The 27,972-nt window shown below is 44.8% G+C and overlaps 1 protein-coding gene across 2 annotated transcripts in view; it reads left to right on the forward strand.

Moving 5' to 3' along the window:
- Positions 1 to 27,972, forward strand: part of LOC133351340 (protein kinase C-binding protein NELL1-like) — a 116,458-nt gene that overhangs the window by 24,775 nt on the left and 63,711 nt on the right. For both annotated transcript variants that reach the window (XM_061566459.1, XM_061566458.1), the window contains exons 5-9: positions 520 to 616; positions 5,783 to 5,855; positions 6,458 to 6,540; positions 11,420 to 11,548; positions 14,396 to 14,498. In XM_061566459.1, the coding sequence (XP_061422443.1) occupies positions 520 to 616; positions 5,783 to 5,855; positions 6,458 to 6,540; positions 11,420 to 11,548; positions 14,396 to 14,498 (485 nt within the window). The remainder of the gene's footprint in view (positions 1 to 519; positions 617 to 5,782; positions 5,856 to 6,457; positions 6,541 to 11,419; positions 11,549 to 14,395; positions 14,499 to 27,972) is intronic.

Raw genomic sequence — 27,972 nt, forward strand, 5'->3', positions numbered from 1 at the left:
TATGAATTTGATAAATGGGTGCAATCCAGCCAATTAGTTGATAGGCAGGTCGCGTGCGATGGGGGGGAAGGTGTGAGTACACCCACCTTCTCCAAGATGTTTGGCCAGCATGGAAGGCGAGGCCAAGTACTCTCGAAAGCAGTGGTTCTTGACGTTTTACTGCAGCCCTGCACCCCTTTGGTAATTATGAATCGTAAAAAAAAATGTATGATGTGAATAAATGCATTGGTTTGATGAAACAAAGTAGTTGTACTGACGTGCCCATGATTAATTTGCACTTTCGATGACTTAGCTTCTAAAAGAATCTGGCCACGTCTCGCACCCCCAGAAAGGGCATCTCGCACCCCCAGGATCTGTGTGCACCCCAGATTAAGAACTACTGCTCTAAAGGGGCTCTAAAGGGGCTCGCTTGAGCTCCCTTTGATTGAGGCCCTTCCTCCAGCAGTGATGTGAGTAAGCAATCGCAGGCCGTACGTACCTTTGCCTCCTAATTAATTCATCTTTGCCCCCTGCGCTCAGGATTTACGAGCGAGTGGTTGGTCCGCCAGACATGAACCTGCCCGAATCGACGGGCTTGTGGCTGGGCCAGCGTCATTCCAAGCACGCCCTCTACAAGGTACGAGCAGATCGACACAAGCGTGACAAATTTACAAGTGCACGTTGCCCACCTACTTATACAAAAGAGTAAGAACTCTAATTTGAATTTTGATTTAAACCTTTCGTGACTGCAGGGATTCATATTCTTGGTTAATTCGGTAAAGTCACGTAGAAGGGAAATAATAAAATAAAATAAATATAAAACAATAAAAATTCTCACGACGTTTCGACTGCAACACAAGCAATCATCATTAGGTGTAAAATCCACAGCCTGTGGATTTCACACCTGATGACGATTGCTTGTGTTGCACAACCGGTCTATTTCACACCTGATGATGATTGCTTGTGTTGCAGTCGAAACGTCGTGAGAATTTTTATTGTTTTATATTTATATTATTTTATTATTTCCCTTCTACGTGACTTTACCGAAAGAACCAAGAGTAAGAACTCTAATTTGGCTCAATGATACTACCCCTCAAGCACTATTTATTTTGTGACGTGCAGTTCCATTTGCCTCGTCTTGGCCTGGTTACACTTTGGCTAATAAACTGACAAGGGTGTATTTGACGACGTGAAACTAAAATAAAATAACGTTATACTCTATTAGTCCGTTGGGTCTTCTGGAACGATGTTTGCGAGGCCGCGTGCAGTGGGGTAAAGTGTGCATACTCCCACCTCTTCCGAGATGTATGGCCAGCGTGGAAGAGTAGGCCAAAATAACCTGCTCGAGGGGGCTTCTCTCGAGCTCCCTTTAAGCGGTGGGCCTTCCGCCAGCAGTGTCGCGAGCAGGCGTTTGCGGCGATGCACCTTTACCTCTTCATGGGCGAGCACTAAGTCAACCTCTCATTAAGTTACACTCCCTGTGATGCCCACAAAATAACGCGGCACAACAACATGTCCCCAAAAAATAAGAAGAGATGAATATCAAAAGGTTTAAGGGAGGGTAGAAACAAAAAGTAAACACAAACACCACTTTGAAATGTTCTCAGTGATGTTAAAAGCTGGACATTTATAGACGACCTCTTTCTCCGCGAGACAAAAGCCAGCCGTTGGCATCTTCATGCCCCATCTCTGGCGCGAGGCAATGTTTTCTCTTCCTTCCCCCCACCTTTCCCCGGCAATTTCTGATGCCACTTTGTTAGTGACTCCCCTTGACCCGAGCCTTGATCTCTCTACACAGGGGTTGGTAGACATTCTTAACCGCCTAATGTCAGTGCATATACTGTAATAGATTAATATTGGAAGGATGAAAGGACTCCCAAGGGTGAAAGAGGCCTCCTCGGGCCTACCCAACGGTTTATCTTTCGTTGCCGAGAGAAGATTATTCACCGCTCGGTTCAATTGACCTCCGGAAACCGGGTGAAGATTTCATCCAGCTTCATCGTCGACCAAGAAGAAAATAAAAGCACAGTTGGTGTGAGTAAGTTTTTGTGGGTTCACGGCTAGAACACTGGGCCTTGGAACTCAGAGTTCGCCGGTTAAATTCGATCTCCCGGCGTGACAGATTAAACAACGGTGCCAAGTTTCTTAAATCACCTCCCCTGCCCCCTACCTCCGTCCACTCAGTGGTGTAAACGCGTGCACCACAATGAGTCGATCGGTAGGTCGCGTGTGGTGGCGTTAAAGTGTGGGCCCTCTGACCTCTATCAATATGTCTGGCCAGCGTAAGAGCCCAACCCTGACGCCTGTATATTTGGAGTTTGCACGTTCTCCCTGTTTCTCCGGCTCCTCCGTTTTTTCCCTGTCAATTTACAATCAAGGTGCGTTTAGAGTATGTGGCTGTTATTAATCTCCACGTGATAAGCTACTTCGCTAAGCTATCATTTGTGGCCAGGTCGCTTCTGAAAAAGAGCGATGTAGCTCAGTGGGCCTTACCTGGTAAAACAATTAAAAAATAGTTTCCAGTTATAAATTGACACAGAAAATGGAGACTTTAATTCAGTAACGGATTGATAAAGGGGTTGTAAAACAATCAATCATTATATTAATAAATTAACTCGGATGATGATCCCATTGTGTGAATTGTAAGATAGTGCCCTCCAGAGAGGCAGAACAAAACGCGAAATCGCCCTGGCTACATTCTGCTTCCGTCCGCGGGAGACGATGTGGGCCCCGTACCTGCAACGTGCCTTCTCGCGAGGGTCTCTGCAAGATAATAATTCTTCGTGTAATTTAACGCCGAACGCGTGGTGAATAATATCTCTTGTATTCACATGCAAATTGCATTGCCCACACCGTAGCGGAATGCGCCGTGACTTAAAGGGCCCCAGCGCAATCGTGTGACTCGGTTTTGGACTCGTGCGGTTAATTCATTATTCCCGACAGATTCGCGTTTTTTTATTTCGTACTGAAATGGCTCGTTCTACATGGCTGGAAGTGCCTTCATATCATGGTGTGCATATCTGCAGCCATTTGAAACCGCTCTGACCGACATAAACTGTGTCACAGCTGAGAAAACACACACGCACGCGCGCTCGTGCACACTCCGACATCCACCTTCTCAACCAATCTTATATTTTGTTCGCGATCGCGTTGGTGTTTCTACAAAAAAACAACGCAATCTATTAGCGATGCAGAGACGCTCTTATTTTTTTTTACCTATTTTCGCAAATAAGATAGTAGGACGGGGTTTAGAGGAGCATTGGCGCTGAAAAATGCAACACCCCCCTCCACCCCGCCCCCATCTCAAGCGAGGTGCGTGATGACTCAGTGTACAAATCTATTAATGGTTGATGGCTGTTTAGATACATCAATGTGGGCTAATTACCGTCGGCATGCATTGTAAAGTGTCTAATTTAGGTGTGAAATTCGAAGCGTGCAAGTAATTTACATTCTAATTAATTTATTTCAAGTGTCGCTTCATTCCATTACCGGAGGATCATAATTTTAGCTCCGTCGGAACAAACCGTACCTTTAAAAAATTCTCAATTAGTGGCGGGGTAACTTGTTATTTCCCAAGCAATGAATTAATAAGGGAGTAATAGAGAACGAAAAGGGCATTCTCCGCTAGGAAGCAGTGTGCCGTTTTTGGGTGCGGGGGTCAATCTGCACTAGAGACGTCTTCCAGGGCTGCTAACAAACCGGAGACCCGGAGGTACATTGATCATTGTCAAAGGCGAAAGCGACCGGCTCGCTCTGATAAACCTCCCCGCGAGGCAGAGAAGGATCGTGCCTGGCCGCGCTGTTTTAATCTCCGGCTGGTGCTAGATCACAGTCGGTGCTTTAAAAGCGCGGACTTTGGCGGATCTGAGTGCATTATAAAATTGTTTGCTGTGTTTGGCGTGCGTGTGTTATGGGCTAGCGGTGGCGTCATGGTTAGCGCACCACGCTACGAACACCGCCCGGCCGAGTTGGATTCCCGGCCGCAGTTAACATCGGTGATCATTATATATGCGCCGGTCCTAGATCAACTCGGCCTTAAATTCATTTCTGATGCGGCATGCGAATATCAATACTCGGGTGACAAGTTAGGGATGGTGCTGGCTGTTACACCCCCTAATACGCTTTGCCGTGCCGGCCTGCATAGGTGCAAACTAACAGCAATTGCCCCAACAGCCTGTGCAGGTTTGGAAGGGTTTGTGCATTGTGCTGTGAACCCTGTGGTCTATTTTAAATTCTCAGCCACAGCTAACATCGGTTGGCAAATGGTATATGAACCGTCGTGGGCCTCTGTTCGTTACCTGGTGCAAAGTGTCAATGAGTATCTGCTGATAGTGTGTTGCTGACCACGTCACCACCCTGTCATATGTCTTCCCAGCCTCAATGGGTGCTCACCAACAGCAGCTGCGTTTGGCTGCACAGTGCAATAGAGTACGCTTTGGATGCATGTGGCGTCCAAATGTAACCACATCTCAAGATGCGGGTGGGGGGGTGGGGGGTGTGGTACCACTGTTGTATTTTCTGCGTGCTTGTGAATTTTTAAGGCGCGTGCGCTTCGCCGCCTTTGTCTGCTACAACATTTTAATTAAGTGTTAAACTGATTTTTTGTTTGTTTATATTGCGGTGAGATCTATCGGCGGCGGCACTTAGGAGAGTGTTTGTAAATTTGAGAACAACATCACTGTGAGCAGAAGGAATGAGAAAAAGCTGTCTGATGCGAGCGTTCTCTTGCACGTAAGATATTTCAAAAGACTTTCCGCCGCATTAGATTTAAGAACCGCAGATGACACGGAGTGAACCTCATGGATTTTGATTGTGTACATAGCGCTCCCCCTCCCGCCCTTCTCGATGCCTGAGAGTTGTTTCTATAGATTTCCAGCATTGCGTTTGTAAAACAAAGAAAAGACGGCAGAAACTCCCTTGATTATCTTATTGTTTTCTTCGCTGCAGGACAAATTCGCACAATATACACAGAGATTAAATAAATCAAGTTGTGATTCTAGATTTGAAGCTTTCGTGACTGCAAGGATTCATACTCTTAGGTTTTTTCAGTAAAGTCACGTAGGTAAAAAATAATAAAATAAAAGAATAATAGAAGAAAAAAAATCTATTAAATCACGACGTTTCGGAGGCAACACAAGCCTCCGTCTTCAGGTGGGACCGTCACAGCTAAATTTACTGTATCAAGTGTAGATTTCAAGCTTTCGTGACTGCAAGGATTTCAGCTGTGACGGTCCCACCTGAAGACGGAGACTTGTGTTGCCTCCGAAACGTCGTGATTTTATTGATTTATTTTCATTTATCATTATTATATATTATAATTTTTTACCTACGTTACTTTACCGAAAAAACCTAAGAGTATGAGTAATCAAGTTGTGTGCGGATGCGAGGTGGATCAGTGCAGGATCGCGAGTGACTGTGTTGGCTTGAAGAGGCCTTAGTTTGGGAATGGATTAATCATCGCTCGATCGTGATGATACAAAGACGCGCTATGGAGTGAAAGAAATACGTTTGCCAAAAGAACGACTAATTGGTTCGTTTCTTGTCAATTAGAATTTTACTTATTGCAGCGAGATAGAGAACATCGACTCGTAGGAGTTAATTGAGAACGCTTACCAGACAATTCCTTTCTTGAGTCTGTTATTGTTCCAAGTAAGAAGAATATGAAACACATACAGTTTAATGCAGCTGATGGCAAACGTGACAAATCACTCTTGTGCGAGAGTAAGACTCATTAAATACAGTTAATATATCTTGGAATAAAGTTAAACTTTGCATGAACATTCTTTGTGTTTTTATTGTGCAGGGCATATTGCAAGACGTTAGGATCATCATCACGCCCAACGGATACGTCTCACAATGTCCGGATCTCAATCACAGTAAGTCCTTACCCTCGTCTTTGTGACTAACTAAAGTGCTGATTGTGATAAGTGCTGAGTCGTAAGTTGTCAGACGTCTGGTGCGGATACTTGATGCACAAAAGGAAATGCAACCCTTCCCATTCCGATGACGTTTGTCTACATCATCAGTTTTTCTTCTGATTCCGGTCCACAATAACAGTCTCCTCTATGCTGTTAATAAAACCTTGGTGATCTCGTCAAGGAAAGTAAACCATCATACAAACTCCGCTCGTCCTCACAGTGGCTTTTGGTTCGCCATTGAACAAAGATGGTCACCGCATCGAGCGCTTTCAGACGCGCTTCTGCGTCCGTCTGGAACGCTCTTCCACTTAGGAAGCCACTTGAGCTATGCGCTTTATTATCTAGATTGAAAACTCATTTCTTTAGAACTGCTTTTAGCGTTTAATTTGTTGTCCTTCCCCCTCATCGCCGATTAACACGGTTGACTACATATCGTGCATACGATCTCAACATAGATATATACATATGGCTACACACAGGCGGTCGCATTGTAAGTGTCATCTCAGTGATATCTACACAGCCACAGTAACTTGCCCTTTCTCCTCTGCTGCGCACGTTAGCGTGTCCATCCTGCAGCGACTTCCACACTCTGGTGCAGAACATCATGGACCTCCAGGAGTTGCTGGCCAAGATGACGGATCAGGTATGGCACCTATCTGAGCCGTGGTAGAGCATTGTCGGATGCTGCCGTGCTGTGATGGGTAGCAACATTGAACTTGCGATCCAGAACATATGTATGTTGAACTTTTTCGATTTAAAGCTTTCGTGACTGCAGGGATTCATCTTCTTGGTCCTTTCGGGAAAGTCACGTAGAAGGGAAGTAATACAATAATAAAAATAAAACATAATAAAATAAGTCTCACGACGTTTCGGCCACAACGCAAGCAGCCGTCCTTAGGTGAAAACCAGGTCTGTCGAGGCGACAGCGTCGCTAACGGTGCTGGGGATGGGATGGATGGGTCCTAATGCAGACGAAACTGATCCACAGTGGTGTCTTTGTCTCACCGCTTCCCGTTGGGATGGTGGACTCGAGTGATGAGTCATAATGAGGATGAAAGTCCGTTGAGGATGAAAGAAGTCGGCAGTTGAAGCAATGGTGCAGGTTTATTAAATTTCCTCCCCGACTCTGTCAAACTCAATCGTAAAATGTGTGCGAGCACAGTTAGTCATCGGTAGGTCGGGCACGGTGGGGTAAAGTGTGGGTACTCTGACCCCTTCCAAGCTGCTTGGCCACTGTGGAAGAGCAATCTAAACACCCTCAAAGCCCATCCGTCAGCAGTGACATGAGCAAGGAATTGCAGGGCTGCACCTTTATCTTAAAATGTAACTTGCGCAGGAGGAGAACAATGGATGTGCATATTTTTAAGGCGTTTGCAAAAAAAATGTTTTGTGCAGCTGCACGCAGCGTTCATTGAAATAACTCACCGCTATCATCATTCACTGTGCCCCGCAACGGAAGAATGTCCCTTCTCCACAGCAGAGCGATGTGAGCCAGGTTGACTGATGGTTATAGAATGCACTCCATAATACGGTGCCTTGAAAACGCTGGTAAGTTAGTATAATGCATGCACTCTTCTTCGAAGGGAGTGGTGAGAAAACGTACAGCGAAATGCTTTCTACAGCTGTAAGTTAATCAATCCGGTGTGGAATTATATTTTTTGTTCATTTGTGCATATATATATTACCGCTAAAGCATTCCGAATTTTTTTTTTTGTGATTGAAAATTGCGCACACACGTGCGCAGATCTGCGACACCTTGTGTATTACAGGTCGCACCACGTGAAAAACCACAACTCAAATGCACATAACCTCGGAGAACCTTCATGCACGCCAACTCACGATCTTCAGCTCTGAAGGCGTCTGCTCAGTCTGCTGAGATGCCCTGCACTCAGTGGCGGCTCATCATTGTCGGGGAGCTGCTCACACCCCCCACACCCCCCGGGAAAATAGGATGATGGGGAACAAACGCCTTAACTACACTGACCTTCTTCTTGGTTCTTTCGGTAAAGTCACGTAGAAGGGAAATAATAAAATAATACAAATTTTACATAATAAAATAAAATAATATAAGAAAAGAATTCTCACAATGATAATAATTTATTATGTTTTATTTTTATTATTTTATTATTTCCCGTCTACGTGACTTTACCGAAAGAACCAAGAAGATGAATCCCTGCCATCACGAAAGCTTTAAATCGAAAAATTACACTGACCTTCTCATTATACAGATTATAAACTGCATACACCCCCTTCCTTCTACTTCCTACTACTTCCCCCCCGCCCCCTCCCTTTCTATGCCCCATCATAATCATCATCATCAATCTACTGCTGGATGACAGCTTCGCCAAGCCGCTGTCACGTTCTCACGATCCTGCGATGTAGCAACATCCACCTAGTGCCTGCACGTGAACTGGTTGCATCGCTGTTAAGACCGGCACGGCATGCGACGGGGTGGGTGGTGCTGATCTTTACACACCATGCCAGGTGCTCATTTGAGGCTGAGTTCGATCCGAGGGGAGGCACAGGACGAATTCAAATATCCGGCACTGTTATTGGCCGTGAATGTTACTCGAACTTTGGTCGCTGTGTTCGTAGTGCTGTGCGCTAACCATTGTGCCACCGCTCCCCCACACACTGTAAATATATTTAGACATGCACAGCATCTTATGCCGATTCTCAGTAGAGTGAGAGATGGATTACTTCGCTGGTCATTGAGCAGTTAAAATTGAACCCCGATGTTGATGGCAGGCACTCCGCATGGGAGCTGTTAATTTTGATCTTGTTGTGAAATATGCACCACACTTTTAATGGCAGAAAGCTTTATTGATGTAATGTTTTACGGTCAGCAAAAAATATGAGAAGGAAAAGAGTAAAAAAAAATACAAGTAACTAAAAAAAAATATGGAAATGCTACCTGACTAACGATCTGCTCGCAATGATCTGCTGAGAGTGTTGAAAAGTGAAAGAAATGCCAGCGATGCATTTGCCTGTTGTAAAGTGGCTCCAAATACACATTGGGCTTTCCACATTAATCCTCGTAACAATGAGAGCCACAGTCGATTTTTTTTTGTTGCCCGTATTAAACAAGGCGGTGTCAAAAGAAATATTACTGTTATTAGGCAGCCAACGTTTCACCTTCTTTCATGATTTGAAGCATTATTACGATTCTGGGGTCATCATCGGAGTCAGGAATCATTCTTCATTATTTTTCCATTGTGGCAAATATATTGAGTCAAGTGTCTGCAGAGGTCACATTAAGGAATCGAATAAGGCAACACATATGCATTGGAAAATAATCATTTTTTTATGCAGATGCTTGCAGTTAAATGTATTTTATGTGAAGGAGTTTTTATATTGCCTAAATTGTGATTGTATAAACGTGTCATGTGTTTGCTTACCTCCTTGTACAGCATCAAGTTATCGGATGGTAAATTCGAATTCATTTTCCATCCTCTTCTATCAAGGAATGTGCAAGGTTTTTTTTTCTTCAAACGAAACAAAAACAAGTTTTGCTGGCTGGGGAACGGTTTGGGCGAGAACTCCTTGGTGGCATTGCCACGCACATCCGCATGATCACATCGCCTGCATCCCACAGCGTTGAAAACGATTTAACTGTAAAAAAAATAGTTTACCACATGAGTCCCACTGAGCTATACAGCTATTTTTCAAAAGCGACCGGGCCACAAATGAAAGCTCAACCAAGTTGCTCATCGCGTCAACATTGTTATAGCAGCAGCCAAATAATCACGACACGATATCACCCACCACTGATGAAAGCCGCGGCCTGGAATTAAATCGGGGTCGTCAGGTTCGTCATGCTGTGCGTGAACCACTGCACCGCCGCTCCCCTCTCCGCCCCTCCAACCCCAACACACATAGCGACGCGTATTGCTTCAATGATTTTTGAACCACATCAGTAAATTTGAACGCATTTTGCTCCACAGGGGGGGGGGGTGTTTTAATTTTGCACTTCCACTCCGTACGTGGAACTCTCCCCCCCCACCTTACTCACAGGGTAGACGCAGCCGGCAGCCTGCGGGGAGTAATGGTCTCACTCGCGGCGTTTTTGAACGACGCTGTGACGTTAGCGGGAAGGCGTCACTGCGGTGATTCGTGCCAATGACCCGTGTTATGCAACAGGCGACGGGCAATGTTGCGAGCCGTCCTATTCCAATCGAGACTGCTCGAAATTATCTCTGCCTTTTTACGCGCTGGCATTCGCAAGTTAGTAACATTTCAAAGCGTTATGCCAAAAAAAAAAAGCTTTCCCCAAGATATGGAGTTTCTGGATATTCATTTATTTCTATCCGGCCCTAATACGAAATCGCCTGGAAATGTGCACGATTCTTGCTAGATTTCAAAAGCTAAGCAGGTTTGAGCCTGGCTGGACCTCGGATGGGTGACCACCATGCGGATATAGGACCGTGCTATGTGGTGGTCAAAATAATGCTGGGATTCAACTTCTCTTGTTCGACTGTACATGTGTTGCCATCGCGTCCATGCTCCCCGCCTCCACTTATCCGGCAGTGGATTGACAAAACGCCCCACACGTGCGGATAATCCAGAGCAAATTATTCCGAATGCACCCAATCCCATCGCATCTTCATAGGTAAGCAGCGGTGAGTTTGGTTATAACGTTGATGGAAAACGTCTGGGGAATAACAGGTGTTACAGGCTTGGGCTGCATGGTGGCGCCGCGGTGGCGAGATGTTTAATCCCTCGGCTTGTACGCAGGAGGTCGTGGGTTCGATCCCGACCTTGACGTCTACTGTATATTTGGACGTTCCATGTCTCTCTCTCCCCCGTGCGTTTTTCTCCGGGTCCTCCGGTTTTTCCCTCCACATTTAAAATCGACGTGCGTTCGGAGCATTTGGCTGCTATAAGTTTGAACGTGTGGAATATCGCAACATTCTCTGGCTAGAAATACAATAATGGCTGGATTTTTTCACTCAAATCACTGTCGTGTCACTGGCGTTTTGTATCAGGCTCTGTTTAGCCAAAGTAACCAAGGTCACGTGTGTGAATTCGTGTGTCTATACATATGTGTGTATGTGTATGTATGTGCCCGTGCTTTGAGCGTCTGCGTGCGTGCAATTCCCACCCAAGACCAGTAATAGTGACTCATATTTTGGCTTCTCCTTAAATTAGTACCTGGTGTGAAGTGCAAACATGAGCACTGGGGGAGACAAAGGTGGCTGGGAATGTCCCTTGCTACCCCCGTCCTGTGCCGTGCCGGCCTTCATAGGTGCTTACTAATTGGACTTGCCCCAACAGTCTGTTCAGGCTATACGGGGGATATTTGTCTTCATGTCGTTGCGTGCAAGCGCGCGTTTGTTTCTGCACACGGGTATATGTGTATAATTGCATGCAATGGTTTGTGTGCGTATGCATTGTATGCGAGGCCTCAAAGAGCACCTAGCCTGGCACACGTGTTGGGGTGAGATCACCTTAAGTTAGTGGCGAATGGCAGCTGTTGCTATTGTTGTTGTTGTGTTTGTGTGTTTGTGTGTGCTGTCCAACAGCTAAGAGGTGCTGAACACCGCCTGGCCGAGATGGCAAACTGTCGTTGTGAGCTGACGTGCAGAGTGGAAGGAGTCACGTACACAGAGGGGCAGCGCTGGGAGACGGGCTGTAAGATCTGCTCATGCAAGGTACCAGGCAGCAGTCTGTGGCAGCTATTTCATTTATTCTTCCATCTGTCTGGCTGGGCTGTCTGTCAAAATAATTTATGTTTTAATAATACAGAGCTTTCGTGACCACGATTGCAGGCAAATTTATGTTTTTTTCTTTTTTACAACATCGCCGATTCCAAAAACAGATTGCTCACTCTCTGTACAAATTACAGGGAAGCCATCGTGGACCTGCATTCCAGAAGTCGGCGGTTCGATCTCCTGTCACACCAGTTGTACAACGGTGCTTAAATAAACTAAACTATTATTTATTTTAGATAAGGTCCACCGAGCTATATAGCTATTTTTCAAAAGCGACATGGCCACAAATGATAGTCCAACGAAGTGGCTTATCACGTGGAAATGTATAGCAGCCAAATACTCTAAACGCGTGATGTTGATTCTAAATGTGGAAGGAAAAACCGGAGGACCCGAAAAAACATCCACACGACCACGGGGATAGAGACACGCAAACTCCAAATATACAGCAGGCGTCATTGTTGGGATCGAACCCACGACCTCCTGTGTACCAGGCGAGGGAGTTAACATCTCCTAGCCACCGTGATGATGATGAGAAAGACACGCAAACTCCAAATATACAGCAGGCGTCATTGTTGGGATCGAACCCACGACCTCCTGTGTACCAGGCGAGGGAGTTAACATCTCCTAGCCACCGTGATGATGATGAGAGAGACACGCAAACTCCAAATATACAGCAGGCGTCATTGTTGGGATCGAACCCACGACCTCCTGTGTACCAGGCGAGGGAGTTAACATATCCTAGCCACCGTGATGATGATGAGAAAGACACGCAAACTCCAAATATACAGCAGGCGTCATTGTTGGGATCGAACCCACGACCTCCTGTGTACCAGGCGAGGGAGTTAACATCTCCTAGCCACCGTGATGATGATGAGAAAGACACGCAAACTCCAAATATACAGCAGGCGTCATTGTTGGGATAGAACCCACGCCCTCCTGTGTACCAGGCGAGGGAGTTAACATCTCCTAGCCACCGTGATGATGATGAGAAAGACACGCAAACTCCAAATATATAGCAGGCGTCATTGTTGGGATCGAACCCACGCCCTCCTGTGTACCAGGCGAGGGAGTTAACATCTCCTAGCCACCGTGATGCCAAATCCCTCCCCACCCCACCCCACCCCAGCCTCAGTCTACCCAGCATTATGGATGGGTTCACCAGTTTTCTGGATAGGACATTTATAATTCTATAACGTTATTTAGTCCACAAACACATTTCTCATTCCCTTTATAAATGACACGACCGTAGATTGGAAAGCAAGGAATCATCAGGTCGCTGCCAGTTATGAATTACCAGTGAAGGCATACCATCAATACTTTACGTGATCACTGTCTCTTATTCAAATTGCTAAATTAATTCCCATAAATGATGCCGATGGCAGCTAGTACTTATTCATACTGGCATCATCACTCTTAATGCATGCTATTTACATTAAATATTGTATGTCATCTATATCAACTATTCACTTACGGCAGTGACTTGTTGTTGCCTTTGTGTGCCGTCGGTGAGTTATCTAAGTGCTAAAAGCTGCCATTCTGTTCGTGCTCGCGACCTCGATTGCGAATTCCTCAGACAATGAATGTGCGTGCCGCGCACGGTAGATGGTAACGTGATGTGTTTCTCAGGAATGGGCTTGCATTTTGTTAAGCGGTACGATGCACGATACACTGAGAGTGAGTTGGCATTAACGATGCTAGATTTGCGTCAACGTGAATCTCGTTTCGACCACACTGACACGTGCTCGGCAATTTTATGTCACTTGCTCCAATCGCCTGTCTCCTTCGTGTGCTTTATTTGACACTTTTGACATTTTGCCAGGTAACACATTTTGGGATGCTCATTATTCACCTTTGTCGGTTTCACGTTGCCACGTTGGCAACGGTGCATGAGCAATAGGATACCGGCCGTGGTGTGATTTTTAGCACCCTGGGCTTGCAGTCCAGAGATCACTGCTCCCATGAGAACTCTGACCGTGCCAGTTGAAACAACGGGGCAAGTTTCTTAAAATTCCGCCGCTTCTGTCCACTTGCCAGTATGAATGGGTACACCGCAAATAATCGATAGACAGGTCACGTGTGGTGGGGTAGAGCGTAGGTACTTGCAGCTCTTCCAATGACATTTGGCCAGAATGGAAGAGTAGGCCAAAATTCCCACTAGAGCTCCCTTGAGGATAGGTCTTTCCACCAGCAGTGACATGAGAAAACAATGTCAGGGCTGCACCTTGCATGAGCAATGCGCCTGTAATTGACTGATCGTTAGTTAATTTGGCTCTCTGAAACTTCCGTACTATTGACAATTTGTCTTTGTGGCATCTAAGCGTGATGTCATGGGTTGGTGACGTGGCCTCGCGGTATCGCGTTGGCTGCTTGTTGCAGAGGTCCACTGTTTGATTTCAGCGGCTGCCCTGATCATCACTGCGGGTGAATAATCCAGAACGCTACTTACATGTCGCCTGCTGCACAGAGGACGTCAAAGATCCCGTGACGCCATTCCCAAGAGTAGGCCCCTCGTGTGTGCCAGCGTCACGGTCACAAATTTGCCAAATTCGGAATTCAGCAAATCGTCGGCCTTTACAGAAAAAAACCTTTGGCAGGACTCTCCTGCAAACAAATGGTCCCGAGACTCGGTGAGGCTCTTCTGGCCCAACGAGCGCAATGCACCGTACGTCTTCTCGATGCTCCTTAACTTGGGCAGCCCAGCTCAGCTCTGCGCAGCCCCCCGGGGAGTTTTTGCTGTTGCCAATGGGTAAATAACATCCTGATGGAGTCAACGCTTCTACCTTGCAGAATGGGAGCGTGGAGTGCGAGCAGCTTGCGTGCCCTGCGCTGCAGTGTCCTTCGGACTCCGCTGGCATATTCATCCCCAACAAATGCTGCAAGGAATGTCGACGTAAGTGCATTTTTGTAACCCCCTCGCCTCGCTTTGCGTAATGAACGGTGTCTCCTTTGACGAACCCTCGCCCACCTCCTTCCCCCCCAACCCAGCACCCCCCGCAGCTTCCTACGTACGTTTATCCCTCCCGCCTTTGCCCCGTAAATCAATTAATGTGCAATGTCCTTGAAGGCAATGTTGGCACAGGGTGTGGGCATGTCCTGGGGTGTTTCTGCGGTGGCGAGTGGCAGGCAGGTGTTTATTTTCGAGTGGGGGTGAGTCCGATTTTCATTTTGTAATAAGTATAACCAGTAAAAACAAAGTTTTTCACTATAAATCCTTTATATGCGTGGTGGCTAGAGTCCTCTCGTCCTCTGGCTTGAGATGGCTGCCACCTATGGGTCAGATGATTGCATTGCACCATTAAGCAATTGGTAATTCAATATAATATTTTTGTCCTAAAAAGTGTAACATTTTGAAGAAAATTTTTCACGAACATTAATTGTCACGCACAACGAGTCTGTGTGCAAAATGTCAGCTCGATTGGATCACGTGAAGTGGGTTAAAAAACGACCGAAAGATTTGCACGGTCGTAAGCAAGCAAGCGAACTTAATATAAAGGATTTAAAAAGTGCCGGGCGCGTGAGGTCGTGAATATGGGAGCGAGGCAAGCTGTGAAGGGACGGTTCAGCTGCGCGCATCTCTCGGTCTGGCTCTATTCAACTTCTACGGCTCTCTTTTTTTGCCACGCATAATTTGACTCGAACGCAGGCCGCACTTGGCTCTTTAAAGTGATCTTTAATATATATACCACATAATGCGGGTCTGTCTATCAAAGGTTCAGTTTCAGCGTTTTCATTTTGATACGGAAAAAAAACGGTTATCCTCTATGAAATTTTCTGCTAAAGGATTGAGCACAGTTAAGCCCAGGTTTTTCGTAAAGCTGTGTGGATGTACCGGGTCAACGCTGCAAGCAGGCAGCGTGTGACCGAAGCCTTTGTCTTCGTGGATGCTCAGGGTGGGGGTGCTAGCCCATTGAACCCCCTTCCCTCCTCCCCTCCCCCCACTCCCCCCCCCCCTTGCAATTTATTAAATCCTAGCAAGATGACAGAATGTATATGAACAAGAGATGTAGATGTCGTGAGACGAGAGAAATATCGACACACTTTGAGACGGTAGTGCGATGAGAGTATTCGCGTATGTATGTTGAACTTCTTTTGCACCGTGCGTAGCCGACCGTGCTAATCAGAGGTGCAAGAGAAGAGAGATACGGAGAAGAGAAAGATTTGAGGGAGATAAATTGGCTTCATCTTCTTGGTTTTTTCGGTAAAGTCACGTAGAAGGGAAATAATAAACTAATAAAAATAAACATAATAAAATAATTCTCACGACGTTTCGGCCACAACGCAAGCAGCCGTCCTCAGGTGAAGAACAGGTCTGTCGGAAAGACAGCGTCTGATTGAGACACTGTCTTTCCGACAGACCTGAGTACGGCTGCTTGCGTTGTGGCCGAAACTTCGTGAGAATTATTTTATTATGTTTTATTTTTATTATTTTATTATTTCCCTTCTACGTGACTTTACCGAAAGAACCAAGAAGATGAATCCCTGCAGTCACGCAAGCTTTAAATCGAAAAAAATAAATTGGCTTGTTGAGTTTATTAGGATTTTAATTTGAGGATATATTTGATACACCCCTATTTTTTCCATGAATCATGGGCCCCCTTGATCTCTTTCAGCACCTGAGCTTATGCCTAACGCCACCACTGCAGACACTTATCCCCAGGGTAACGAATGAGCTGCATTTTCAGAATGAGTACATCAAGTAGGTTTATGACCTAACTGTGTAGAGAGCGAATGTTGTCTATTCGTAGACACGTGGGGTTTTCTGCAGGCACTCAAGCTTCCTTTAAATACTCGAATATGGAAACAGCCAAACAGTTGAACCGATGTACTTTACTGGAATCGGAGGTGAGAGTAGAGTAATGGATTATTGAAACTACCGATGTAGACATCTGAGTGTTATCACCCCATATGCTTTGGTTTTCTCCGCACATCTCAAACACTGGTTGTAATGTTATTGTCAAAACATCGTAAAGCAGGACCGTCCTCGAAATTGGTCTTCAGACTCATAAGTATGAAGGGCATTGTGATTGAACTGCTGCCATTGTTTCATGGTTAGCACACGTGATTTGTGATGTAGAGGTCACCGGTTTTATCTCCCGGCACGGTAATTTAAAGCTTGCGTGACTGCAGGGATTCATCTTCTTGGTTCTTTCGGTAAAGTCACGTAGAAGGGAAATAATAAAATAATAAAAATAAAATATAATAAAATTGAAATAATGCTGCAAGTTTCTAAACATTTTGTTTTGTTCCCATCCACCTCGATTTATAAATGGGTACACCACGGTGAGTCAATTGGCAGGCCGTGTGCGGTGAGGTAACGTGTGGGTACTACCACTTTTTCCAATATATTTTGCCAGCACGGAGGAATAGACGAATGTGTAGTCGTAGGGGGCCTCTCTCGAGCTCCCTCTCGTGTGGAGGCTCTTCAGCCAGCGGTGGCACGGGCGAGAAATTGCAGGGCAGTGCTTTTATATCTTTAACCTTTGAATGAAAGAGTTGAAAGAAACAAAACAAAAAATATCAACGGGGCTTTGTAGTTAAACAAAAGAATATAATTACTTTTTGGAAGACAATGCCTTTCCCCTAGCGTGAGTCATTCTTTTATTTTATTATTTTCGGAGCGCACCTGAAGCACGCCGCTCTACCATCCGGGGGAATCTTTAGAGTGAAACGAGCGGACCGGTGATGGATGGGACGCCACGGGGGTGGGGTGGGTGGAGTGGGGGGCTCTGGGCACGTGGCCATCGAGGGGGAGGGGCATGGCTGAGATTTGTTTCACGGACCTGCGCTTGCTGGAGCCGCGCAACAAACAAACAAAAAATTAACCCGTAAAAAAAAGTTTTTCAAAATAAATCCTTTATATGCGTGGCGGCTAGAGTCCTCTCGTCCTCTGGCTTGAGATGGCTGCCACTTATGGGTCAGATGATTGTGTGCCAGCATTAACCAATTGGTAAATAAATATCTAATTTTTTTTCCCTAAACAGTGTAAAATTTTGGAAAAAAATTTTCACGAAAATTCATTGTCACGCACAACGAGTCTGTGTGCAAAATGTCAGCTCGATTGGATCACGGGAAGTGGGTTAAAAAACGACCAAAAGATTTGCACGGTCCTAAGCAAGCAAGCAAGCGAACTTAATATAAAAGATTTAAAAAGCCCTTGCAACAGCGGTGGCCGTCACGGGCCGAGCAGCCGACGGCAACCGTTCTTGGTAATGTATGCTCGGTGTAAACGCGCATTTGCATTGGCGCGAGACGGAGAGCGCGAATCAGCTTGATGGGCCCTGCATTTAAGTGTTTCGGATTAGAATGCCACGTGCGCAGAGCGGGGGAGGACTTTGCTGGCAAATCTGAGAGGGGGGCACTGCGTTAAGTTATTTCCGCCATGCGGCAAAAAATATCATGCTGTCCTTTTGTGCCTTCACGTGCATAGAACAAATATTTGTCACTAATAGCCGCACAGCCACTAACTTAGTTTGAATATGCCGCAAGTACTGTGAAATTAATCATGATGTCCCGTGATTGTTTTTTGTGTGTTTATTGTAATTATTTTTCTACGACCGTCATTCATTTGTAACGTTTGAATTGTGGTGTCGCCAATTCTTAATTTCAGCCCGAAACAGGTCGGGTACGCGCTGTTCCAGTAACGATTGTCACGCCACATCCATCCCGCCTTATTTTGTCCTCGTTACGTTTTATAATCCTGTTCTTATCATTATAGGAATATAATATATGATGAATAGGCTGTACCTTGTGATTTAGTGACAGAGCCTCGTGGTGATTATCCCGACTTCAAACCAGCAAGTGTGCCGTGAGCATATCGAGTGAGGAAATGAAGCCCTGAGTATCGCTCGCCGTTAATGTTTACCCCAGCGTGCTTACGGTGCCAAAGGTGTCCTCGCGAGCATTGCCTCTGAGAACTCGGCTCTTTAAACAACAAAAACGTACACAATCAGAACCATTTGTTATTCAATTGAAAACAAGCTCCTGTGCAGGCTTCGTCATTCCCCTTTCAAAACGATTGTCCACGGGCGGTCCCACGTTGGGCACAAGATGATTACCGAAAGAATTGCAGAGTAAAGGTCAAGTACATTCCCATGTCGGCCCACATTACCCTGTACAGTATACCGTCACGGGTTTCTCTGAATGAACCCCCTGGTGTATATATCACAAAAAAATATAATTGTAACCCTCCCCCATCCCTCCACCCTTGCCCTCCTCAGAAGCCATGAAAACAAGTTTAGTTATTTCAAGCGACTGAATAGAATGGTGTTTCAATCTTATTTCCGCTTTTGGAACAAACACCTCCCAGATTTAGGTGATGTGTTTAAGGGCAAGAGTTATTTTATCTGCTCTTTGTGATGGAAGCCTCCTGGCTGAGCACTCTATTGTTTTGGGTTGTTATCTCCCTCTCTCAAAGCGAATGATCTATTTATTAAAGAGCAAATATTATATATATATATACACATATAGTGCACCGCAGCATATTTGACTGGCTCTCACCGATGTATAGGCAGATATGTGATAAGTTCTTGTGAGTATAGAAAATGAGTTCCAACACCATGCACAAATATGTTGTTGGTAATAAGAAATTACACTCTACTTTAAAGATAAGCGAATGCTTCCCTGTGCTCTAGAATCTAGTGAATGTGTCATGACGACTTCGACGCACTTGTCTTGAGATGGTTTCCTTATTTAAGGAGCCACGTGCTCATACTTGAACAGTGGAGACCCCCACTGCAACAGCTCCGAGTCTCCCACGCATCTCCCTTATATACGGTCCGAGGCCACACCCCCATTCCCGAACCTTCTCGATGGTTCAAGACCGCTCGCTCTACTAGCTGACTCCACCATCCTTTTCCGTCACCTGGCCACGCTCCTGTTCTCGGTCATTCCCGTAGCCACCAGTCCATTCGCACTGCAGGCTGACTCCCCTGTCATTACCTCCCGTGGCCACCACTAGTCCACTCACACCGTAGGTTGACTCCCCTGTCATTACCTCCCGTGGCCACCAGTCCATTCGCACTGCAGGCTGACTCCCCTGTCATTACCTCCCGTGGCCACCACTAGTCCACTCACACCGTAGGTTGACTCCCCTGTCATTACCTCCCGTGGCCACTAGTCCATTCACACTGCAGGCTGACTCCCCTGTCATTACCTCCCGTGGCCAACACTAGTCCACTCACACCGTAGGCTGACTCCCTTGTCATTACCTCCCGTGGCCACCAGTCCATTCGCACTGTAGGCTGACTCCCCTGTCATTACCTCCCGTGGCCACCACTAGTCCACTCACACCGTAGGTTGACTCCCCTGTCATTACCTCCCGTAGCCACCAGTCCATTCGCACTGCAGGCTGACTCCCCTGTCATTACCTCCCGTGGCCAACACTAGTCCACTCACACCGTAGGCTGACTCCCTTGTCATTACCTCCCGTGGCCACCACTAGTCCACTCACACCATAGGTTGACTCCCCTGTCATTACCTCCCGTGGCCACTAGTCCACTCACACTGTAGGCTGACTCCCCTATCACTACCTCCCGTGGCCACTAGTCCATTCACACTGCAGGCTGACTCCCCTGTCATTACCTCCCGTGGCCACTAGTCAATTTGTACTGCAGGCTGACTGCCCTGTTATTACCTCCCGTGGCCACCACTAGTCCACTCACACCGTAGGTTGATTCCCCTGTCATTACCTCCCATGGCCACTAGTCCATTCACACTGCAGGCTGACTGCCCTGTCATTACCTCCCGTGGCCACTAGTCCACTCACACTGCAGGTAGACTTTACCGTCATTACAAATGTACGTTATTTTGAGAACACATGAATCTATGTAAAAAAGTCATATTTGTGAACATCTATAGAAACGTACAGGTACACCATGCACAATTACTGCACTGGTTGTTGACGATTAATTGGTCAGGGCTGATATGTGATGGTCGGATATTCGAAGTTGTAGTATATGTGTGTGGATTATTAAATGTCTAACTTAAAATTGCAGTTCACTGTAAATGGATTATACATAAGTATGATATTTAATGTGTCCGTTTACAGACCATGGTTATGGTCTGTAAAAAACATAGTTATACAAGTAGTTACTGTATGGTCTGTAAAAAACATAGTTATACCATAGATATGGTCTGTAGTGGGGTACAATGTCAGCACGATGTGCATGAAATGTTTCAATCTTCTACAGCTCCATTTTTTATATCCCATTTACCAGCATGGCGAGTAATCGACAAATAACACGGCACGGGGAGGCCTTCATCACACAGTGAATTGACCAAGCACTGTCAATGCACATAATATGGGTCAACGTGTTGCGAATGCTTGGTGTATATTCTCTGGGTACATACTTTTCAAATTAACACGTTACTGTAATGGACATGAAAATTAAACAGTTTAGGAAAGAGATAAGGGACGGGAGGATATAATATGAAATGTAATTTTCACCACTTCACGATCAACGTGCGGTTTTTTGGTTTGGGCTGCATGGTGAAAATGTATATTCTCTGATAATCACTTCCATTAGAAGACCAAGAAATGAACACCGCCGGGATAGCCACACCAATTTCATTACACAGCGCAAACAGACCGGTCACGTTTTGATATTCGTAAGGAAAAAATACAAAATTAGCTGAACAAACCTGAAAAAAAAACAAAGTGAAGCTGAAATGTGTATAGGGTTTGCATTGACTAAATAGAAAATAGATAGGGTGGTGTGATGTGAGATTTCCGTTTTGTGATGACCAAAGGGTAAAAAAAAACAATATATACGGCAGCAGTCATCCATCTTCGATGTCAGTAAAAGTGCAAACAGCCCTGGTTTGTGAGCCGGCTCTGTGGAGCGCCAAAGTTTATGGGCAAGGGGAGGTGAAGTTAAATAACGCAGCGCTGTAATTGTTTGATCACGGGACTGTCAACACAAGGCCCCCCACAATAAAAACAACGTTAAGAAAGCCCCTCTCGGGGGTATTGGTCTACTCTTCCAAATTTTACCAAGGCGTCTTGGAAGAGTGCAGCAAAGTTAATGCTTAATTGATCCAACTCTACATCTCGCTGTGTTAAGCAGCTGGTCAATATCTAGATTTGAAGCTTTCGTGACTGCAAGGATTCATACTTTTAGTTTTTTCTGTAAAGTCACGTAGGTAAAAATGAAATTAAAATAAAAAAAATATTTTTATAAATTTTTATTTCATTTTTACCTACGTGACTTTACTCAAAAAACTAAGAGTATGGTCAATATCTCCTTACCCCCACCCACCCTCCTAAGCTAAACAATTTTTTTTTTAACAGGTAAGGCCCACGGAGCTGTATATGTCTTTTTCAGATGCAACCAGGTCAACAAGGAGGCTTATCCTTGACTTAAAGCTTTCGTGACTGCAGGAATTCATATTATTTGGGTCTTTTGGTAAAATCACGTAGATAGGTTGTATCAACGTGACTTTACCGAAAGACCCAAAGAATATGAGGCTTATCCCGTGCAATTTTCTAACAGTAAAATACTCTAAACGCATGTTTATAAACGTAGAGAGAAAAACCGGAGGACCCAGAGAAAAATTCACGTGACCACGGAGAGAACATGCAAACTCCAAATATGCAGACATCAGCGTTGAACCCACGACCGCCTGTAAACCAGGCGAAGACGTTAACATCTCCTAGCCGCAGTGGCGATGTTATCGCGTGGATATTTATAGCAACTAAATACTCTCCTGAAAGCATGATCCCATTCCACCAACCTTCCTCATTTCCCTGCTGAAAAAAAACACAACAACCAAAACCATTATTAGCAATTAAAACCAGCAAGGGTAATTAAAATGGCATTACAAAGGTATAGTTTTGTAACACACTGTTTCATGGATATTTTTACTGAAATCTGTACTATCAGGTCTAACACATGAAAAGATCCTTGTTAATTATAGTTTCATGAAAAAATAAATGACAAATTGACCTGCCAACTTTTTTTTTTATTCCCGTATCATTGGTGCTAATTGGCGTTGTGTCCTTTGCCTTTCATGTTGTGGAAGCCAGATTTGCTGAAATAAATAATATATATTGGTGCATTTGTACCGGCACGTGTTTGAATTTGTATTTTTTCTCACCAGTCTTTAATGTTCTTTTTGCATAAAAAAATGGTAAGAGAGAACTGCTTACTCTCTATATTTAATACGCTGAAATTATTTACGTGTAAAACAAAATTTCACAAATTAAAAAATTATACAAAATCAGCAAATAAGACAATAGCTTGGAAATGCATACACCATTTAAGCAAAGACATTAATACACCACATGAGCATAATTATAACGAAAGGAGGGGGAAAAAATAAGAATATTTTAACATAATGAAAAAAAATATGTGTATATATGCACAGTTCTGGAATAACACTACTCAATTAGGTTTATATATAGCAATTGGTATTAGACATAGCAATCATTGCCTTTGGCAGATGAATGCCCGCATGCAGACCAGATGCTAAGCGTCTTTGTGCCCACAAGGCTGCCATTAGGAGTGCCCTCTGAAATGTGTTGAGATATGATGTCATGTAATGTTCTCCAAGATGCCCCGGTGTATAAGGCTCCATTTCAAAAAACAAATCATTGTCATAAGCAATACATCCTCATATTACCGTGGCAGCAGAGGAAGGTGATGGGCGACTAATGATACAAGCACGCTTGTATCGTTTGATGTGCCTTCTCGCCCTCTGCGTTCTCAATCTTTGATGTCTCTCTCTCTGTTCCTGCTCCTACTTGTGATCAATCCACGCTTTCGCTCGCTCTCTCTCTTCTCACCCTCCCCCCTCCACATGAAACCTTCGCTCGCTAGCTTTCCGCTCCACACTCAAAACTATCTCATTGTTCCCGAGCTCACCCCACCACCCCCTTAATCTCCCCCACGTAACCACCACCGTTACCACCGTTACCACCGTTCCCTCTTCATATTCTCATTATGTCTATTGCTAATTCCCCCATTCATTCAATCAATCTATGGATCATCATTATGTCTATTGCTAATTCCCCCATTCATTCAATCGATCTATGGATCATCATTATGTTGTATTACTAATTCCCCCATTCATTGCATTAATCCATGGATCATCATTGACCGTCATCAATTTTCGCTTTCACCGAATTCACGCGTCACAGATCTACCCCCATTGCTCCCTCTCTCATCTGTTTTAGTCACCTCATCTCCACCGTTACTTTCGTACGTTGCACTGTTGTCGATTCTGCGTAAAGCACCTTGGATAAGGCGCTATATGGATTATTTCAAGGTAAGATAAGAAGGTAAATAGGTTAACATCAGGTTGCAAAAAAAACAACCTATTAAAAAAGAAACGCATGCTTGCATTGGAACCACCATTCCCTGCCGTTGCTGCTGTGTCTGAATGTGGTTCATTGACAAGAGGAGTTAAAGCTACGCTAGGGGCAATGGACTTCACTGCGCCCGGTGTTTCTAGACGAATCCACTCTCGATGGCCTACACAAGCCAGGTGATTCATTTAAAGCGGTCGAATGCGACAGGGGACAGGCGCGTGAACGCAGGCCCCCCATCGCACAGCGCAGTTGCAGTTCATTGGCCGCCGCGCACATTGATCTGTGAATGGCATGTTGCTCGCTCAAACGTCGTTTACTTTCAGTGCCCAATGAGCTCCAATTCTAGCCCAGTAGTGGACACACCGACTCGGCTCTGCCGTTTGGCACCACGTGGCCCAGTGAGGGCGGCGGCGTCAAGATTTGCCACGTGACTTCGAGCAGAGGAGATGCTCCTCCGGTCGTTGTGCGCCGAGAGAGCTGCGATCGAAGGTGCTCTCGCGCTAAAGGCCGCTGATGTTTTCGCAAAAGAAACAAAAAAAAGATGCCACTTCGCGACCAGAAAAAAAATAATCCGTCAGTGTTTCATACGGCGAGGTGAAGATAAAACTAAAACTATTATGCTATTATTATTATTATTTTAGCAGGTGAGGCCCACTGAACTATAGAGCTATTTTTCAGAAGTAACCCAGCCGCAAATGATAGCTCAACGAAGTGGCTCGTCTGGAAATGTCGAGCAGCAGCCAAATACTCAACGCATGTTGAGGCACAAATCAGAGGGCCCGGATACAAATCCACAGGACCACGGGGAGAACATGCAAACTCCAAATTTGCAGGTGTCAGGGTCGGGATCGTACCCACAACCTCCTGTATACCAGGCGAGGGAGTTAACATCTCGCCACCGTGGTGCCCCCAGGTGCAAAAATTAAGGTGCAGCCCTGAAATGGCTTGCTCACACCACTGCTGGTAGAAGGACTTCCCCTCGAGATAGCCCTTAAAGAGTCCCTGTGTCAAGGGCTATTTAGCCTTGCTACTTAATGACCTCGGGTCTCAGTTAAAAAAGGTAAAGGTGTTAATTCTAGATTTGAAGCTTTCGTGACTGCAAGGATTCATATTCTTAGGTTTTTTCGGTAAAGTCACGTAGGTAAAAAAATAATAAAAGTAAAATAAAAATAAAATAAAAATCACGACGTTTCGGAGGCAACACAAGCTTCCGTCTTCAGGTGGAACCGTCACAGCACGATTGCTGTATCAAGTCTCACTTGATACAGCTATCGTGCTGTGTCGTGATTTTTATTTTATTTTACTTTTATAAATTTTAATTTTTTTTTACCTACGTGACTTTACCGAAAAAACCTAAGAATATGGTAAAGGTGTTGCCTGAAATTATTTCCTCGCTTGCTCACGCCTCTGCTGGCGAAATGACCTCTGATAGAGGGAGCTCTGGTTTGGGATTTGATTTTCTGACCAATGCTGACCAGATGTCTTAATAACCACACTTCACCCCACCACTCGCGAACTGCCTGTCGACTAACCGCGATGAAGCCGTTTATACTGATGGGTGGACAGTCGGGTGGAATAAAACAAAACTTGCACCATTGTTTCAACTGGCAATCCGGGAGATTGAAGCAGGCCTGCAACCTTGATTTCAAGTCCAGTCTGCTGACCATTACTCCACCGCAGCAGAAATTATTTTGATCAAAATAACGCCTGTATTCCATATGCGTTCATATTGTGAGTTGTTTGCAAAATATACATTTTATATTTTATTTTTGATGTGGAGAGATTAATCGATAGCTGTTTATTTTCCCCCGATATTCCCCCCAAAAAAACGATTATATGTTTTTCATCATCATTTATTTGCGTGGTATTTTATTTGTAACGCAGTACAGTATATAAGATAAGTGGGTAAGTGATTTATTTTTTACGTCATGTGCATCTTTGGATTTTGAATTCACATTGTTAGCATGTATATAACTTAGGCGTTATATGTAGTGCAGTATATATGAATATTATTTTTTTATTGAGTTCACCATTACTGCTATGCAGTTATTGGGATTCATGATATTGATGTTACGGATAGCGAAAGCATTTTTTTTGCCTTTTACCAGTTATCAGCTTTGCATACAAATGAGTTTTACAAATTACTCAATAACCTTTGACTACTCACAACACAAGTGAGTACAGGGGGTTGTAATCACTCGATTTTATTTATTTTTAAAAAAACATTACGTTTTTTTGCATGCTTGCCTACCACTGCCAATTCGTTCCCTTAGCGTTTTTTTGCTTTTTACAAAAAATATGTTATTCATATTCAAATGCGATTCAGTGATGACATCAGTGTTCCTCACGTGATGCTGCGAGTCCACTGAGTTTGATTCTCGAACAATGATGAGTGATGTCCGAACAGCTGTTGACATCCTCACGACTCCCTTCGCCAACATGCACGGCGAATTATGGTCAAACAACGCCCAAAACTGATACGGCATGGTGAGGCCTTCATCCAGCTGTGGATTGACAAAGGGCTGTACATCTGTTTTACAAGTCGTTATCAGTGGTGGGCTAATGGTTTGGTGAATTCCGTATATGAGTGTTTGGGAGGAAACTGGAGCATCACATATGAGGAGGTTACACACAAAGCTGCACACAGATAGATTCAACAATTGCTGCACTGCCATCTCCTAGCCACCTCTCAGCGCAAGGGCAACACCACTTGGTATTCCGATTGAGTCTTCTCTCAACATACCCAGTAAGCAACCCTCCTCTCCGAGTGTAAAAGAAAAAAGCAAACAACTAAACTGCTCAAAGTGAATAATTTCAAGCAACAATAGAATTTAAAAATAATTTACCAAGACATTTTTCAAAAAGCTAAATATTAATTGCTCGATGGCGCTTTGGGCTCAGAGCCCCATCATCACGGCAGAAGCTGAGAGCTTCTGAAGCGTGACGAGCTTCAGGGTTCGTTGGCCATAGACCGTCTCGGTTCCTGCAAGAGGCCTGCGTCTAGAGTCAATCGTCTCCGGCTTAATTCGCAGACAGCTGCTGGCAGTGCCGGATGAAGCTCATGCAGGGCCTGTAGCATGATGTTATCAAGGGGTCCTCAATAAAAAAAAACACGTAAATATTAAAACACAATTTTTTTTCATTTGATAAATGGCCAGATAATACGATTAATCGCTAATCTTAAACACCCAGTTGTTCATAAAAGTTGAAGGCAGTATAGTACTATAGTAATAGAGCAAGTGCAGAATCACTGAACCGGAATTGATAGATTTCGATATCTGCATTTCCCATAAATATGCTAACTTCCTCTTGATATGCAAATTCTTTTGTCAAGGCGCTCTTCCCTCTCCAACCCAGCTTAAATATACGCTGCCAAGCCTGGTGGTGTTCATTCAGACGCTGTCTTTCCGACAGACCTGTTCTTCACCCGAGGACGGCTGCTTGCGTTGTGGCCGAAACGTCGTGATAATTATTTTATGTTTTATTTTTATTATTTTATTATTTCCCTTCTACGTGACTTTACCGAAAGAACCAAGAAGACGGAATTGATAGCTTGAAAGCATTTAGCACGGGGCCATTGAAAGTGCGAGGCCCGTAGCTACATATGTAGCTACTTTTGCTTCTCGGATCATCCGGCACTGGCTACTGGACAGGGGCGGCCTTTTTTCCCCCACCCCGTCGAGCTCGATTTGGTGCATCAACGTCACTTCACCCCCCCCTCACCCGCCCCCCAGAGCGAGACAAAATGGAACGTTCCAAAATTCTCCGGGACGATTGTTAAGTGAAGACGAGTTGTAGCGGACAGACGGGCCTCACTTAGTTTATCATTCGAGTGCACCACTTAAAAGCAGTGAGTCAGGAAACAAATATATATTTGGAACTTTTCATTCTGCAGAGGGGGTGTAAATGGAGTGAACTAATCATAGAGTGAAGTGGAATGTACTCGGATTTTAAATGTTGTGGCCTTGCTCTCCAAATCACCGGTGTGTTGTACTAGTAACGAATTGGCACGTTTTGTTTACGCGACACTAAACTTTAGTAATTGTCTCTGTTGGGT

This window comes from Lethenteron reissneri, chromosome 37 (genome assembly GCF_015708825.2).
Source record: "Lethenteron reissneri isolate LAM-NWPU_2019-01 chromosome 37, ASM1570882v1, whole genome shotgun sequence".
Classification (NCBI taxonomy): Eukaryota; Metazoa; Chordata; class Hyperoartia; order Petromyzontiformes; family Petromyzontidae; genus Lethenteron; species Lethenteron reissneri.